Source organism: Miscanthus floridulus, chromosome 9, assembly GCF_019320115.1.
Source record: "Miscanthus floridulus cultivar M001 chromosome 9, ASM1932011v1, whole genome shotgun sequence".
Taxonomy (NCBI): Eukaryota; Viridiplantae; Streptophyta; class Magnoliopsida; order Poales; family Poaceae; genus Miscanthus; species Miscanthus floridulus.
In genome coordinates, this window is record NC_089588.1 from 25,192,579 (window position 1) to 25,210,058 (window position 17,480).

The 17,480-nt window shown below is 41.2% G+C and overlaps 1 protein-coding gene and 1 pseudogene across 1 annotated transcript; one reads left to right on the top strand and one right to left on the bottom strand.

The window, feature by feature from the left end:
* Positions 1-2,699: 2,699 nt before the first annotated feature.
* On the bottom strand, positions 2,700-5,790 carry LOC136481578 (heterogeneous nuclear ribonucleoprotein Q-like; annotated as a pseudogene).
* Positions 5,791-8,579: 2,789 nt separating this feature from the next.
* On the top strand, positions 8,580-14,593 carry LOC136479500 (uncharacterized). Its single transcript, XM_066477350.1, has 12 exons — positions 8,580-8,594; positions 8,895-8,967; positions 9,109-9,170; positions 9,252-9,642; positions 9,735-9,818; positions 9,916-10,192; positions 10,394-10,818; positions 10,905-10,958; positions 11,067-11,272; positions 11,344-11,857; positions 12,089-12,967; positions 13,071-14,593. Exons 1-12 carry the CDS (start codon positions 8,580-8,582, stop codon positions 14,591-14,593), a joined length of 4,503 nt encoding a protein of 1,500 aa, XP_066333447.1.
* The last annotated feature ends 2,887 nt before the right edge of the window (positions 14,594-17,480 follow it).

The window sequence follows — 17,480 nt, forward strand, 5'->3', positions numbered from 1 at the left end:
CATAGATATGCAAATTGTGGGGTGAATTAGTATTAAGATAAGTATTTACAAATATAAATTAATGATGCGTGAGGAAAATATTGAATGGGAGCATCACTCCTGATTAGGTTACACTGTTTTTTCTTTCTTTTGCATTTGAACTCCAAATCACATAAGGCTGGTTAGAGCAGAGGACTAAAAATCCTCTTTTGATTAGCCCATTGGAGTCCAAATCCTTTTGCGTAGCCAATAGTAAGTTGAAATTCAAGCTTTCTACTGTCAACACATTGGATATTGAAAGATCATTTGAGATAGGAATTTTACCAAAACCATTCATTGCCCTTGTCATTGTCACTAAATATGATACTATCATAATCATAACAACCATTTGTATCAATTGAGTTGAAGATCTTGTGATAACTGGTCATCTGTTGAATGCACCCACCATCAAATACTCAATGCTTTCTTTGGGCCTTGTAGTTAACCTACAAAGGAGCTGATCATAGATTAGTTGGTTAGGTTCCTTGTGGTGGAACCTGCCTATCCGGGTTCAAGTCCTCGAATTGACACGACTGCTCGCATTTCCTGGATTTATTCTAGGATTTAAGGGCGCTATGGTTTTAGTGGTAGGCAACGTCCTCGTCGACAACGAGGCGCCAGTGGTGATTTTGTGCATCTCGATATCTGCCGGCTCAATCCTTCGAAGGTTCTCATATGGGTAGGATTTGCGTACATGTGTTCATAGGGGTGAGTGTACGTGCGTGTTGTGAGCTTTTGTGTTGTACTGTGTAATTTTTTTAAAAAAAAATCTTTTTATTAAACTCTTTGGTACCCAAATAACTTTTTTCTTTGTGCCCATAATTGGAGTACCAACGAATTTAGCCTGCACCCCATTAACACCCTTTGAAAGAAAATAGCAAGAATCAAATCTAATAGAGCATATATCTTTTTTCTCTAGTCTATATCTTGGTTTTTCTTCGGTCGGTGGACCATGAAATAAATCCGGTGTCCCAGAGAGGTTTTTTAAGGCAAAAAACTGTGGGGGAGTTCCCCACAGGTCCATTTGGAGAGGTTCAAAACCCGGTTTTTCAACATGAAGTAAGTACATATACAAATACATCGTCATCGATCATATCGACGCTCATGCTCCTCCTTTTGTGGAATAATGTTTGTAGTCGATCTTACCTTACTAGGTAGCTTCCAGTTCGAGCATCCATCTGTGGGATCTACTACTTCTCATGATAACCGTAACCTTTTGGAGATGCAAGCAAACTTTGCTGTAACTAGTGACTAAACAAATGAAGCCGTACCACGCGTCCCCTTTGTGGTTTGATGCACAAATAAAGGTGCATGGTACCTTGGCAGTAGCCTTCTTCTCGCCCATCATGGCCGCGCGATGGCCTCTCTTTTCTTCTTCCAATTCGTGCATGCATGGACCATGCATGCATCTTTCAGCTGCTGCTTTTTCCCTGAAAATCGGGACCCTTCACTCACATTATACTTCTGCCGCGTGATGCTGTCCAGGTTTCAGATGATATCTTGCCGACCATCTGCCAGCCAGTCCAATATCTATCCCGGTCAGCCCAAGGGATCGGATCGATAGATGTTCATGGATCAACTGATGATATGATGTAAAACAGACAGCATGTAAGCAGAGAGCTTCTTCTCCTTTCGATTCTGTCATGATCATCACATGCCTATGCATGATGCGGTGATGCTTGCTCGATCGATCTCTGCTGCTGCGTGTGGTGCCTTTGGGTGTTGGCAAGCAAGGCTGGCGATGGCACGCCGCATGGGCCTTCTTACCGAAAGGGGCTACTGCACCGTACCTTCGCGGGAGGTAACGAGACACACCATGGATCCATATGCGTGATACACAGATCTTGTGGGCACGTACTACCGGGAGGAAGGATCCCTGCATGCATTGGAAAAGAAGACAATGGGTCTGCGATTGCTTGCACGCATGCACCATCGATCTATCTCTGATACTTGAAAGGTCTAGCACTGATGCTAGCGATTGATCAGCAAATAAATACATTTCATCTGAGCAGTGAGTAGTACTGCTATATATTTGGGTTTCATCTGGCTATACATATATGTGTTGGTATTCCACTTTTTTTATGTAATTAAAGAGATTAATGCTTTAATTGGCACGTGCGTTAGTTACCGTATTAAGGCGTCATCGATCATCTTCTAGCTAGTTACAAGAATGACCAATTCAGATTTTTTTTCCACTGTGGAGAACAGAACAAACCCATAGAAAGAGGAGGCTAGAATCTACTACGCATCCCTTTAATTTGATCATAATTCACTCGTACCAATCCGTGGATCCATGCTCTTAGACAACTTTAGTGACCATATATATGTAATGAAGTTCATTCACTACGTGAAAAACACTTTTTAGGGGCGGCTACAGATCGTTTGTAGAGGCGGCTCAGCCAACCGCCCCTATGAAAGGGTGGTTACAAATCATGCATTTGTAGGGGCGGTTCCCAGCCGCCCCTACAAATCGATTTGTAGGGGCGGTTGGTACTGTAGCCGCCCCTACAAATTGATTTATTGGGGCGGCTGATAACACCAGCCGCCTCTGTAAATCGATTTGTAGGGGCGGCTACAGTACCAACCGCCCCTACAGTACATTTTTTCGCTAAAAAAAATCAAATTTACAAATCAAATTCGACCAAAACATATATATATATAATTCAAATCAAGCATCCTGACAATCTACAAGTGTTACAGACATGAGATGCACGGCGAAAATAACTACTAGAAAGTACGGTTTCCAGCATTAGTTGGTAGCCTGCATGGTTGTACTGTTGCAGCAGAGATACTCTAAATGTATATTAGGTTCTAATTTCTAAGCGCTAATAGTGACACTGCAAACATCAATAGGGACGGTGCCGACCCCTGCGGCTGTTGTTACTACTACCACTTTCATCTCCCCTCTTACGCCTTCTACCAGAGCTGGATCCACCACCACCGCTGCCACCATTATGCCACCATTATGACGACCCCCTTTCTGTGGCGGAGGCGAAGTCATAGGCACAGGCTGCTGCCCTGCAGGCTGTGGTCTGCCATAGACCAAGGAAAATATGAAGGGAATCAACAGGGTAATATCACTGCAACAGTTGGTTCATAGAACTGCTCTTAAGATCTAAGATGAGACGAAGAAAAAATTATGCAAGGACCAAAGAAAATTTCACAAAAACTACTTCTACAACAGAGATACTCTTTTCACCTAGATTCTCTAGGTCTGCCTCTTGTCAAATTTAAGAGCCACAGATACTAAATAAATTACATGTGTTTTAACAGAGACAAGGCATTTGGTAGGTGTGCCACACTTTTTACATCCCTCAGTTACTACTGGATAACTTTATGACTTTATGTTATAAGCACACATTGATCAAACCATTTCTTCTCCGTAAACAGATGTATTAACGACAAACCACCATATGTTTATCAATGGACTCCCACCAACTGGTTTACAACGACAACATTGGGGACCAGATGTAGCGGGTGTTGTGCTTACGCTAGCAAATCAATGTAATGTAATGTATGTTGTATAAGCTTTATAGAATAATACTTAGGATAGAAGAAATACTTACATGTATACAAGACGGCCATCTGGTAGAACCATTGGGATCATAGTTGAACCTAGAGGAGCACCTGGAACATTCAACATTGGCTGCACAAGTATGAAGAATGTCAAAGATAAACAGTAGTTAGAAGATATCACCCTCCTGTATATTTATTCCCTCATGCATTGGGAGCAATGGACCTCCTTTAGGTACTGATGTCGTTTAGAGCATTCTGGATGGTTGCATAATTTATTAATATTATTACTACAGCTAATGTCCAATGCAGATGCAAACATTGTGCTGCAGTCCACTGACTGCAAGAGCACCATGCCTATTCTGTAATCTGTACACGGAAGAAAAAGAGCTCACCAAGAAAAATTGAGTGCATAGAAATTAAACTAGCATTCCAAATTTCATGGGAGATGTGTTTTACATTGCATCAACATGTGCATTACCATAATTATGAGAAAATCAGAACTTACAAAAATAGTGTATATAGGTAGGCTCCAGCTGCAACAGGAAGACCTAGTGCACTAGAACCTTCTGGCAATGATTTCAGCTTATTAACAGATATTCCGATTAATAAAAGGGCAAGGGCCTCCCACTGTCAATATATAAAAGCATGATGTCAACTAAAAATAGGTTCTTGAAGTCGCTAAAATATAGTACACTCAGAGATTCCTATATGTTAGAGATACAAATTGTCAAGTACCAATTACTACAATTGGCAATTCATATGCCCATGTCCTAACATTTGCATATTTGCAGGCATTTAAGTGCACATATACTCAAGATACAAATCAGGAAGGAACTGATCTTATCCAAACTATAAACATGGCATAGTTTCAGTCTTGCAAGTCATATTACCTGCATAAATATTGATACTGTGAGGAGTGGCTTGTCTCCCACCTTTAGACGTCTAGCCTGCAAAAGAAAAAAACCAACTCAGTAAGCAAAGCAAAGACTGTTGTACTTTTTGAAGCAACCTAGATACAGGTGCATATGCATTACAACGCGTAGTTACATTTAAAAATGATTGTTTTTAAGCATCACTTGATGGAGATAATGTAGATTCCAACAGGCTAAGCATGTTTACTATGATTTGTTTTTAAGCATGAGCAATAGATTCTAGTCAGATTCCATATTATGATGGTGCACCCAAGATGAATATGTGGAAATAAAAATCACATGATAAGAAGATTGAATATGGATGCAATTTAAAGAAACTAGCAAACAAACAAAGAGTTCACCAAAATACTTACAGCAGACTGGTTGTGGAGAGTTCTCTTCAGAAGCTGGTTAATGCCCCTTGCGGCAGCCATCGAGGATTCTGCAAATTCCAGTATGACGACTTAGTTACATAACAAATGGTTCTGATTCAACAATTACCAGGAGCACGTTTCAATCCCACTGACGAAGTGACAATAGTCGACCAATCTAGTGAATTCACTTGAAACAGAATCACATTATTACGAGAACAAAATCAGGAGGCTTTGTTGCTAATTTCTTCAGTATAATACCCAAACCCGCAACAGATTAATAAGGCTAGATTTTGCATTCTAGGGATCATAGACAACGAGGAAATGGTTCTGCAGAACACAACTAGCAACCTAGCGCGTCGTAACAAGCAAAACAAAAGGAAACAAACAGAAATCGACTTAGGTTGGAATGGAGGGATCTCCAGCCCAGTGAAATGCAGAGGGACGACAACGACGACTTCGGTGAAGCACGCGAGATGAAGTGCCGGATGCCCATGATATGATTCGCACAGATCTAGCCGCCCGATTCCTACGGCCCCAAGAGGCCAATACCCGACCCATGAGTCGTCTGCAACTACCGGAGGCTAGAGCAGATCACCAGATCGGAGACCCCAGATGCCTGGGAAGGGGACGAACCAGCGGAAACCAAAGGGATCAGGGGTACGGAGCAGTTACCTGCAGGGCGCGGCGCGGGCGGAGACGCGGGGCTCCGGCGAGCGGTAGCGCGGGGAGGGAGGCGGAAGGAATGGGGTAGGAGGAGAGGGTGCGGGAGCGTGAGATGGGCTTTTGTGGCGATGCCGATGCCGCGATGCGCCTCGGATCCGGCGCGACTGCCGGCGCTAGAGGAGGGGGGTGCGACGCCGTGCACCTCCGCTGGAGAGGGAGGGTCACCGCGTGGGGGAGAGGGAGGGGCGGCGTGGGGGAGAGATGGAGGAGGGGCTCGGAGGAGAGGGAGGGTGCGGCGCGAGGGAGAGAGAGAGAGGGAGGGGAAGGAAGAGTCGAGACGGAGAGAGAGAGGGGAGGGCAGATGATATTTTGGTTTGGGCGTCGGGCATTTGTAGGGGCGGTTGAATCACCAGCCGCCCCTACAAATACCAACACTGGGGGCGGCTGGTGAGTGAGCCGCCCCTACAAATTAGACCTATTTGTAGGGGCGGCTCGTATTACCAGCCGCCCCTGCTGTTTTATTTGTAGGGGCAGCTGGTCTCTGGGCTCCTCAGCACGTCACTATAGGGGCGGCTCCATCACCAGCCGCCCCTAAAAAAAATTTGCTACGTTGCTAGAAACCATTTTTCACGTAGTGATTATTACTTTTGACAACAAAGCCATGTATTGACACCATCTGCCAGGACTGTTGGATCAGGAGACGCGTTGTGCGGGCATTGTTGTCAAGTCCGTGCTAAGACACCTCAATCACTTATGGGGACATGGAGCAACTGACCAGCCGGGTATGTTGGCTAGTTGTTCTATATTTTCGTAAGTGAGTGACGTGTCTTAGCACACACTTCCCACAAGTATGTCCCCAGTTCAACCATACTGACGGATGGAGCGCTCAAGAGGTGGACTGGGATTGGCGTACTTTGATAGATTAGTGACCCTTGTGAGTTATTTTATACTTTGCGACTTAGGTGGGAATCACATGACAGTTTAGGAATCGTTCCTATAATTATGAGCTTACCACCCACATGTCAGTTCTACGCTGGAGCTCCACATCAGCTAGTGGACTGTGGTGTGGCTGTGTTTGGACCCGGATGGTGGTATAGTTAAATAGTTTAGGATCTAAATATGCAATTTCATAGTTTGAGAACCTGAATGAGAATCGTATAATAGTTTAGGGGCCACAAGTGCAATTTACTCTTTTAAAATTTTCAGCCCAATGACAGTCAGTGTACCGTCCCATGTTAATATGATAGTCACGTGTCAAGTTGAAGTATTTTCTTTATGAACATCAATATTTTAATGGGAAACCAGTTTGCCTTTTTGAGACAAGCCAATCCAGACCGGTTTCTGACCACCACGGGCTGAAAAAGAAAATGGCCCATTTTTAAGGGCTACTATACATTGCACATATCATCTTACTTAGTGGGCCTCAATGTCTTTGATCCGTGCGTTAAACCTAGCCCGTGGGCATTGTGCTCAAAACTGGGCCAGCCCCAATCCGTACTCCTATTTGAGAGGATGGCCTAATGGCTCGTGTTACCTCATGGCTTGGCCTGACCGACCGAATGCAAATCTAGCATGGTCCACCGCACACCACAGCTTCGGAAAAAGCCCAAATTCCATGGTAGTTCGCCTGCCCGAAGTTCCATGCGGATAGATTAGCTAGGAGTTCTATATCCATGTCCTTGTAGACATGTCGGTGTTTTTAGGACCACCTGATGGTATTTGTAATTCAATTATGAACTAATAAAGGGCGGCTTTCATAAAAAAAATTCAATATGAGGACGTGAAAAATAATAAAGAGTACAATGGGGTCTGTGATGCGAATGTACAAAAGAGAACAATATATAAAAGTAGTTAGGATAATTTAGAAATAATATAGGATTTCTGATGTAAAATTATGTTATATATTTTAGAGTGAATTATTGAAAACCGTTGGAGATTGACTTATTTATTATTTCCAATAATTTTGGTCAGTTGAAGGCTTTAGAAAAAAATGTTAGGAACTTTTGGAGATGCTGTAAAGCCGTAGAGCCTGACCTCGAGATATATCACACTATAACAGAGCGAATCTTTCGTTATCTCTCAGTATTAGCCGTTGGATCCGTCCTTCGTCGCATCCGGGCCTTCCATCCAACAGGTAAGATGTAAGATTTTAGATGTAAGATGTAAGTGTCCGAATCATCTTCCGTGGTTGAGTCTCCAACCTGTCTACGTTCCTTTTCCTATCTTGTGCACCTTCATAATACGATCCGTCCGTGTCCTAGCTTTATGTTTTTTTCTCTTTCCTTTTCCTATCTTGTGCACCTTCGTAACCCTGTTACGTTATATTTTCTAAACATCGTCCGTGGTCAAGTCTCCAACATGTCTTATGTTTTTTCTCTTTCCTTTTCCTATCTTGTGCACCTTCATAATACGATCCTGACTAATACGACCCTGTTACACTATATTTTTTCTATTTGGCTAGGCTTCTTACAATACATCTTGTGCATAATACGATCCGTCCGTGTCCTAGCTGTTGTGTCCATGTCCGAATCATCTTCCGTGGTTGAGTCTCCAACCTGTCTACGTTCCTTTTCCTATCTTGTGCACCTTCATAATACGATCCGTCCGTGTCCTAGCCGTTGTGTCCGAGTCATCTTCCGTGGTTGAGACTCCAACCTGTCTACGTTTATGTTTTTTTCTCTTTCCTTTTCCTATCTTGTGCACCTTCGTAACCCTGTTACGTTATATTTTCTAAACATCGTCCGTGGTCAAGTCTCCAACATGTCTTATGTTTTTTCTCTTTCCTTTTCCTATCTTGTGCACCTTCATAATACGATCCTGACTAATACGACCCTGTTACACTATATTTTTTCTATTTGGCTAGGCTTCTTACAATACATCTTGTGCACGTTTACTTCCTAGATGCATTGCCGCGAACCTGTCTACCACCTGAAGGCAATTCCGTGCTTGCCTGGAGGCATTGCCGTGGTCGAACGGCCAAGGGCGGCGCAGACTCTGAGCATCGCAGATTTGGAGGAGCAGTTGCGCATATGAGAGGCATCAACTCTTTCCCTTCTTGCAATCACACTCCAAATTTGTGCAAAGCACCACCTGGTCCATGGATTTGTTAAAGGTTAGTCAAAACATGTAAAGTCTGATTTCACAAGTATTTTTGGTGGTGCAGAAACAATCAGCTTCTATGGATGTAAATCTAGGAACCATTGATCACAAGAAAGAGGAACAACGTGCACGGAATCGTGAGTACCAACGACGATATCGAGAGAGAAAAAGAGCCAAAGCATATAGTGAAAATACGAGAGAACAAGATTGCAATATTCCGGCTAAAAAATGCAAACTTGACATGCAAGTTGGAGAGCAAAAATTTCGTCAAAACATGTAAAGTCTGATTTCACAAGTATTTTTGGTGGTGCAGAAACAATCAGCTTCTATGGATGTAAATCTAGGAACCATTGATCACAAGAAAGAGGAACAACGTGCACGGAATCGTGAGTACCAGCGACGATATCGAGAGAGAAAAAGAGCCAAAGCATATAGTGAAAATACGAGAGAACAAGATTGCAATATTCCGGCTAAAAAATGCAAACTTGATATGCAAGTTGGAGAGCAAAAATTTCCTAATTTTTCAGAACCTGCAGCTTCCGTCCAGATGAATCGTGATGAGAACAATTTCCTTAACATAGATGACAAGGTTAGTCAGGACCCCTGACCCCTCTTTCTATCACTAAATACAAAATCACTTTTGTAATTGACATTTGTCTTAATTATGTAGCTCATGTCCATAGATGCAAATCAAAAGGAGTGCGGACAGATATTGAACAGCGTTACTACTTTGGGGACCATTGACAAGAAGAAAGATGAACTACGCGCAAGAAATCGTGAGTACCAGCGACAATATCGAGAAAGAAGAAAAAACAAAGTATGTATTGGTGATCAAAATCTTGCCCCTGGCAACAATCCAGTTACCAAAGAGAAAAAACACGACAATCAAGTGTCGCGGATCAGAAGGCGTACCTTGGTAGGGTTGGGTGTCGAACAATCTTGCCAAAACTCTATCCCGGTGGAGCATTGTGTAAATACTTGTGTTCCATTCAAGAAAACTGATAAAGAGCCATATAACTCGGGTATTTTTGAACCTGAGAATCCAATACATGGGATAGAGGGTAAGTTTAAAATTTTATCAAATTAAATTTGATAAATGGAAAAATTACATATTTTAAATTTACTAATTTTATCTCTAATTTTTTTCGAGCAGAAAATGATTTAGATTGTCTCGATCCAACTGAAGGTGATCATGACATATACGAGGACGATGAGGCAAGGGTTTTCAATGACAAAGGTGAGTGCTTACATTCAGTTAATTTTATTAGTGTGCTAACAATAGTAAGTGTCCTAACAAGAGTGGAATTTAATACATCCTTCATGATCGTACACAGATTTTCAATATGAGTGCTATATGGAATCTGAATCAGTGGCAAAGAAACCCGATCGTTATGACTTTGTATATAACAATCTTCCTAAAGATCATTTTGTGTTAAGAAAGGTGCCCAATTGTGCATTCTGTCATGCTAAAAGGTTCCCTGGTGAAGGTCCTGCATTCTGTTGCAGAAAGGGACTTGTCAATATATTTATACCAGAAGTGCCTGATGAACTTCAACAATTGTTCACCAATCAAACGGATGCTGATGCAAAGTATTTTAGAAATCACATAAGGTACTTCAATTCACACTTCTCATTCACCAGTTTTGGTGTCTCAGTTGATCGCCGACTAGCCACTGCTAGAGGAACTGGTATATATACATTCAAAGCTCATGGTCAAATATATCACAAGCTAGATCCACTCATACCTGGTGGTCAAGGTCCACGACATATGCAGCTATATTTTTATGACACAGACAATTCTATATCTCATAGGATTAAGAGGTCTCCACATCTTGATGCTCAGTTGATCATAAAAATACTGAACATCCTAGAGAACAATCCTTATGTGCAAACGTTCAGGCGTCTAGGCACCCTGCCTAACCTGCAAGCCTACACAATTGCTCTCAATACGAAGATATCTGTTGATCAAAGGAGATTCAATGCGCCTACAATGGGACAAGTGGCTGCGATATGGATGGATGGAAATGATCCCCAACACAGATTTGAGAGGAGCATAATAATATATGGCCACGAGAACCATCCCCATTATATCAGGGCTTATCATGGCTGCTATGATCCTTTGGCCTATCCTTTATTTTATCCAAACGGTGAAACTGGTTGGGAGGATAAAATGATACTGTACCAAGATCAGCCTGTTTCAAAGCCGAGGAGAAAATATACAAAACGTAAAAAACAAGGTTCGTCTTTTATAGCGTGATATATATTTTTTATTCCTCTATATGTAAATGCAAAATGTTTTATTTATACAACAATATTTTTTTAGTGGACGATGATAACGATGCTGATGATGGAAACAATGAGGATATTGAAATTCGAGGTTTGACTTTTTTTTAAAAAAAACAAAGTTTTTTATATAAACAAATAAGTCCCTTAATGGAACACTGGTTACCAAACTAAATAAAAGTAAACATGCTTCTGTCAACAGATAAAGAATCTCGACGTTACGTGAGCGCCAAAGAATACTTATGTTTTAGGCTACAAATTCGTGAAGGGGAATTTAACATCTTCTTTTGGGGTGGCCGTCTTTTCCAACAATGGGCCGTGGACATGTACGTGAAAGTTGAGTCAATGCGTTTAGACTGGTACTCCAAACCGGAGCATCAAGATCTAATCCGTGCTTATCTTTACCAGGTGAGGTCAATTAAAAGTTACATTTCACATTCTTATCAAATTGTGATCTATTGACATTTCTTTAACCCTAGGGTCTAATCGACACACTTGCTGCTGGAGAGGCCCGTGCTTCAGAAGCAGGAAAAAGAATTGTCTTATCCAAAGATTTCCATGGAAGTGATAGAGATGTTCATGCGAGATTTATGGATGCAATGACTTTAGTTACCAGATTTGGAAAGCCTGATCTTTTTATAACAATGACATGCAACCCTTATTGGAATGAAATAATGGAAGAGTTATTGCCTGGACAGACCGCTCAAGATCGTCCTGATGTGGTGACAAGAGTTTACAGATCCAGATTACTAAACTTGCATGACGATTTGATTAAAAAGGGAGTCCTTGGAAAGGTTGCAGCATATGCTCATGTGACGGAGTTTCAGAAGAGAGGCCTACCACATGAACACTTCCTTTTGATTATGGAACCAAATACTAAGTTGAGGAGTCCAGATGACTATGATAAGTTTATATCAGCGGAGCTACCTGACCCAGTTAAATATCCAGTGTTACATAAGTTGGTTTGCAAGCATATGATGCATGGTCCTTGTGGTACGTTGAACCGAAACTGTCCGTGCATGGTAGATGGAGAATGTCGCTTTCAGTATCCTCGTCAGTTTTGTGATACCACCCAGCAAGGAAAAGACTCATATCCGATTTATAGGAGAAGGGATAATGGTCAAAGTGTAAAAGTAAGGGGTGAAAATTTTTTAGATAACAGATGGGTTGTTCCATATAACCTAATGCTCTTGATGAAGTATAACTGCCATATTAATGTTGAAGTTTGCTGCAGTATTCAATCTATTAAGTACTTGTATAAGTACATATATAAAGGTCATGATTGTGTATCTGTTAGTGTTGATCCTTCAGATACTCATGCACAAAAAATTGATGAGATTAAGCAATACAGAAATGCAAGATGCATAACTGCTATAGAGGCGATGTACAGGCTGTATGGATTTCCTTTGTATTCTATGTCACCACCTGTACTACAGATGCAAGTGCACCTACCAGGTATGCATATGGTGTCATTCAAATCTAGAGATGATCTAAATGATGTTGTCAAGAGAGAAAGGTCAAAGAGGTCAATGCTTACAGAGTATTTCGTAACAAACATGGACAATCCTAGAGCTCGAAAATATTTATACAGGGAGTTCCCAGAATACTTCATTTGGAACAAGTCTCATAAACGCTGGGAGCCTAGAAAAAAACGCATACAGATTGGCAGACTTGTGTATGTGCACCCTGCTGAAGGTGAAAGATACTACCTACGGGTGCTCTTAAACCATGTGAGGGGTGCAACCTCATTTGAGGATCTTAGAACTTGGCATGGTGCTACATATCCTACGTTTAGACAGGCTTGTGAGGTCATGGGCTTTGTGGAAACCGATGAAACACTAGATGCATGCTTATCTGAATCTGCAGTATTCCAAATGCCTTGTGCTCTTAGGAGGTTATTTGCAACTATTATGGTTTTTTGTGAGTGCGCCAATGTTCGTAGTCTCTGGGACAAGCATTTTGAATCAATGGCTGAGGACTACCGTCGATCCCATGGGAAGTCTAGCTTGGTTGAGCAAAAGGTTCTTAGAGACATATCGAATCATCTTGCTTCAATGGGCAGAGATATTAGAAACTATGGCCTTCCAGAACTGGAGGAATTAGGTGAAGTATTTGACTTTGATTAATGGTATTATTTATATATACTTTATTCTGTGGCTCCTTCATGCTCATATTACTTACTCTTTTTTTTCTTTAAATTTGATAGATGATTTATCAAGAGACTATTATAGAGAGTTTACTGAGGAGATGAAGGTTGGTTTTGACAAAGATCATTTAAAACTTATTGATACACTAAATGTACAGCAACGGGCTGCTTTCGATGAGATACTAGATCATGTGCTCAACAAACGAAGCTGTGTATTCTTTGTTGATGGTCCTGGACGCACCGGAAAGACATATCTTTATAAGGCTTTGTTGGCTAAGGTTCGATCATTGAATCTTATTGCCATTGCTACTGCGACGTCTGGTATAGCAGCGTCTATTATGCCCGGTGGCCGCACTGCTCACTCGCGATTCAAGGTTCCTATCAAGCTAGATGCTAATTCCATGTGTAACTTTACAAAACAAAGTGGGACTGCTATGTTGCTTAGAGAGGCATCTTTGATAATATGGGATGAAGTTGCTATGACAAAGAGGCAAGCAATAGAAACACTTGATAGAACATTTCAGGATATAATGGGTTGCGATCAACCTTTTGGGGGTAAGGTCATGTTGTTTGGAGGTGACTTTAGGCAGGTTCTTCCTGTTGTGCCACGAGGTACACGAGCCCAAATCACAGATGCTACTTTGCTCAAATCATATTTATGGGAAAATGTTCGAAGGATTTGGCTTACTCAAAATATGCGAGCTCGAAATGACAAATGGTTCTCAGAATACCTATTAAGAATTGGAAATGGCACGGAAGAAACATATGATGATGGATATGTTCAGCTGCCTGATGACATTCTGATTGGATGCAACGATGAAGATTTCACAGAGAATTCCGTAAAAAATAAAAAGATAAGTTCAGAAGATGCTTCCATTAACATTCTTATCGATCGAGTGTTTCCAAATCTACAAGCGAATTGCAAATCTACAGAATATATGCGCGAGCATGCGATTCTTTCTACGAGGAATGAGTACGTCGATGCAGTAAATGCATTAATGATTGACAGATTTCCTGGAGAAGAAAAGGTGTACTACAGTTTTGACTCGGTCGATGATGATTCAAGAAATAATTATCCTATTGATTTCCTTAACACCATTACTCCAAATGGGTTGCCTCCACATGAGCTCAAGGTTAAAAAGAATTGCCCTGTTATCTTGCTGCGCAACCTAGATCCTCACAATGGGCTTTGCAATGGGACACGGCTGATAATCAGAGGATTTCAAAACAACTCAATCGACGCTGAAATTGTTAATGGGCAGTTTGAAGGAACTAGAGTGTTCATACCAAGGATTCCTATGTCACCTTCTGAGGACCTTTCATTGCCATTCAAATTTAAGAGGAAGCAATTTCCAATCAGATTGAGTTTCGCGATGACAATAAATAAAGCCCAAGGTCAAACCATACCTAATGTAGGTATTTACCTACATGAGCCAGTATTCTCTCATGGCCAACTCTATGTAGCATTATCAAGGGGTGTTTCACGAAAAAGTACATGGGTGTTGACAAAAACAAACAAAGCTATTGATCCAACAGGAAAGAGGACAAAAAATATTGTATATAGAGATATTCTGGAGTTATGACAGATATATATACCCGAGCGATGACAACAATAAAATCCATCTCTATGATTTATAAGATGTACATGATGTGAATGTATTTAATCTATCGCACGACATGAATACTCTATATGTTTAGCTAACAAGTTATCCCCAAAACAGATATCGATAAAAAATTTCTAGAGTGCAATAATTACGATGGAAATTTTAGAAAAGGAATTTCCCACACCTGTCAGGATAGGGATGGCGCGTGCCCTACAGGATCGCAGGCCAAGAAATGGCCGTCGGCGCAGGGCCATGCGCATCCGCAGGCGTGAGGACGCCACGACCACGCTTCCACTCGGCTCTCCTTGAGACGCCTCTGCCTTGCCGACACCCGCCGCTCGACCCTGTTCTGTACAGCCTTTTTGAAAAGGAATGTTCCAAATACAGAATCCATGAGATTGTTGCAACAAGTGTCCAGCCAGTTTCTGGGGTCGCCCAGTATCTTTAACATTTTTTTAACACACAGCAAAACAATCAATGTTTGCTTATATATGCCCTTAATGCCTTAAAAAATTTCAGGATTTTTGTAATTAGATTATAAGATTTCCCGGAACTGTAAACAATAACTGATGCATATGAGTATAAATCGTAAGCACTAAATTTTAGAAGTGCATCCTCCAGCTGTAACTATGCAATCGGAGAAGGGACTATCATCAGATTGGCTCGATTGCAAGTTATGAGATGACGAATTGGCAGGCAAATTACCTGGAGGAGGGACGCACAGCTCTCAGCATGTTCGACCTTGTCGAAGTGGCGGCTCAACCAGGTCCAGTCCCAGGCGGAGGGCCACGAGGCGAGGAGGCGGTGGTGCAGAAGCAGCAGCCGGCGTCGCGAGGAGGCGGCGATACAGAAGCAGCAGCTGGCGGCACGGCGGGCGGCAGTGGCCGACGGCGGGCGCGCTGCGGGCGGCGGTGGTCGACCGCGGGCGCGCGGCGGGCGGCGGTGGCCGACGGCGGGCGCGCGCAGACAGCAACCCAAGCACCAAGGTCCACTGAGGGGATATGATGCGGCCATTTCTTCTTTTTTTTAATCTCGGATGCGGCCATTTCAGCTGTGGACAAGAGGATACGACATACGAGAGAAGAGAGAAAGAGTTACGATTCACAAGCTGGCTTGCTGTTTTGGGCCTTGTGTCATGGGCCTTTGCTTTAGAAAGACACGTAACAGGTTTAGACTCTGCTAAAAAAACGTACAAGGTTTACACTCTATTTGTATTTCCTTCTAGATGCACCGTACACGAACCGGACTCGTGTATGCCGAAACGAACACAGACGTGCGCCCAAGCGTATATAAAATCAGCAAATCTGCCTGAGGCCTGATCTAAATTGATTCCAGCGTCTAAACCAAGTCTAGCTCACAGCATGGAAAATCAAGGTGACGGTAACTGCACAACACTAGATGTGGACATCGAATCTTCAACAAGGGATAAAAAAAAGAGGAAATATGATCAAAGCTTTGGCTCGAACATTAACAAAGATTTAGAGTTGATGAAAGAGGTTCAACACAATGCATCAAGTGAGGACAATCCTTCTGGATACATATACGATTCAATTGTTTCCCAAGGTAATATTCCATCATAATATCGCGTTTTATATTTTTTAATATCTATAAATATTAAAAAATATTTTGGTTAAAATTACAGGCTATGTTTGTGAAGGTGATCAAATTTCTGATTCACAAATAAAAAAAGATTCAAAGATGATGGGAGAGGTTCGAGACAATGCAACAAGTGAGGAGATACATTCTCAATGCAAATTTGAATCAACCGTTTCCCAAGGTATATAAACCATCATAATGTTGTGTTTGATATCTTTGAATACACATAAATGTTTAAAAATTGGTTAAACTTCCATACTATGTTTGTGAAGATGATCAAAGTTCTGATTCACAAATCAAAAAGGATTCAGAGATCATGGAAGAGGTTCAAGCTAATGCAACAAGTGAGGATATACCTTCTCGACACAACAAGCCAAAAAAATGCATATTTGATTCAATTGTTTCGCAAGGTAATAGCATCATATATTTTTATATTTTTTAAATATCATCTAAGATTAAAAATAACTTTTGCTTAAACTTACAGACTATATTTGTGATGAAGAAGACACTGCTATTATAGAATCAATTACAAATTCGGATGACAAAAGAATAGTTGTAAGAGTGGGGGATTCATTTGTTTCTTTCTTCCACTTTAAATGTTTATTGAGCTCTACAGACCAAATATACGACGACGTGAGTTCAATTATCCTTACCTATATTACTAAAGTAAGGATCTTGTAAAACAATTAAAGTATTAACATTCTAAATGCAGGTCATGGATGCATACATCAACCTCCTTAAAGCCGAAAAGCATCTATTGTGTAGGGATGAAGGGTCAACAATTTACCTAGAGACTACATTAGGAACAGGAATCCTCCATCGTGATGGTCAGAATTGCCAAAAAGATATATCAAGTCGTAGAGATGATGAGATCGTGGACCGGGTGACCCAATATATAAATCATGATTTGGTAATTACGAAACTTATATCATATAACCAAATTTCGTATGTGCTTGAATTTTAACCCTATTTAATATTTCAACAGGTATTTATCCCTATTAACATTACCAAATGTCATTGGTACCTTGGTGTGATAAATAGCAAAAAACATCAGATTCAAATTCTAGACTCGTATGGATACATGAGAAGGAGCGACCTAAAATATGTTGTAAGTACTTGTTTACTCTATTCTTTTGTAATTCATCACAATTGTAAGTACTTATATATTATATTCTTTTGTAATTCAACTCAATATAAAAAATGTTAAATTTTGTAATTCAAATAATAGTTAAAAGGAGTGGAGCGTCAAATCGAAATAGCATCGAGGCAT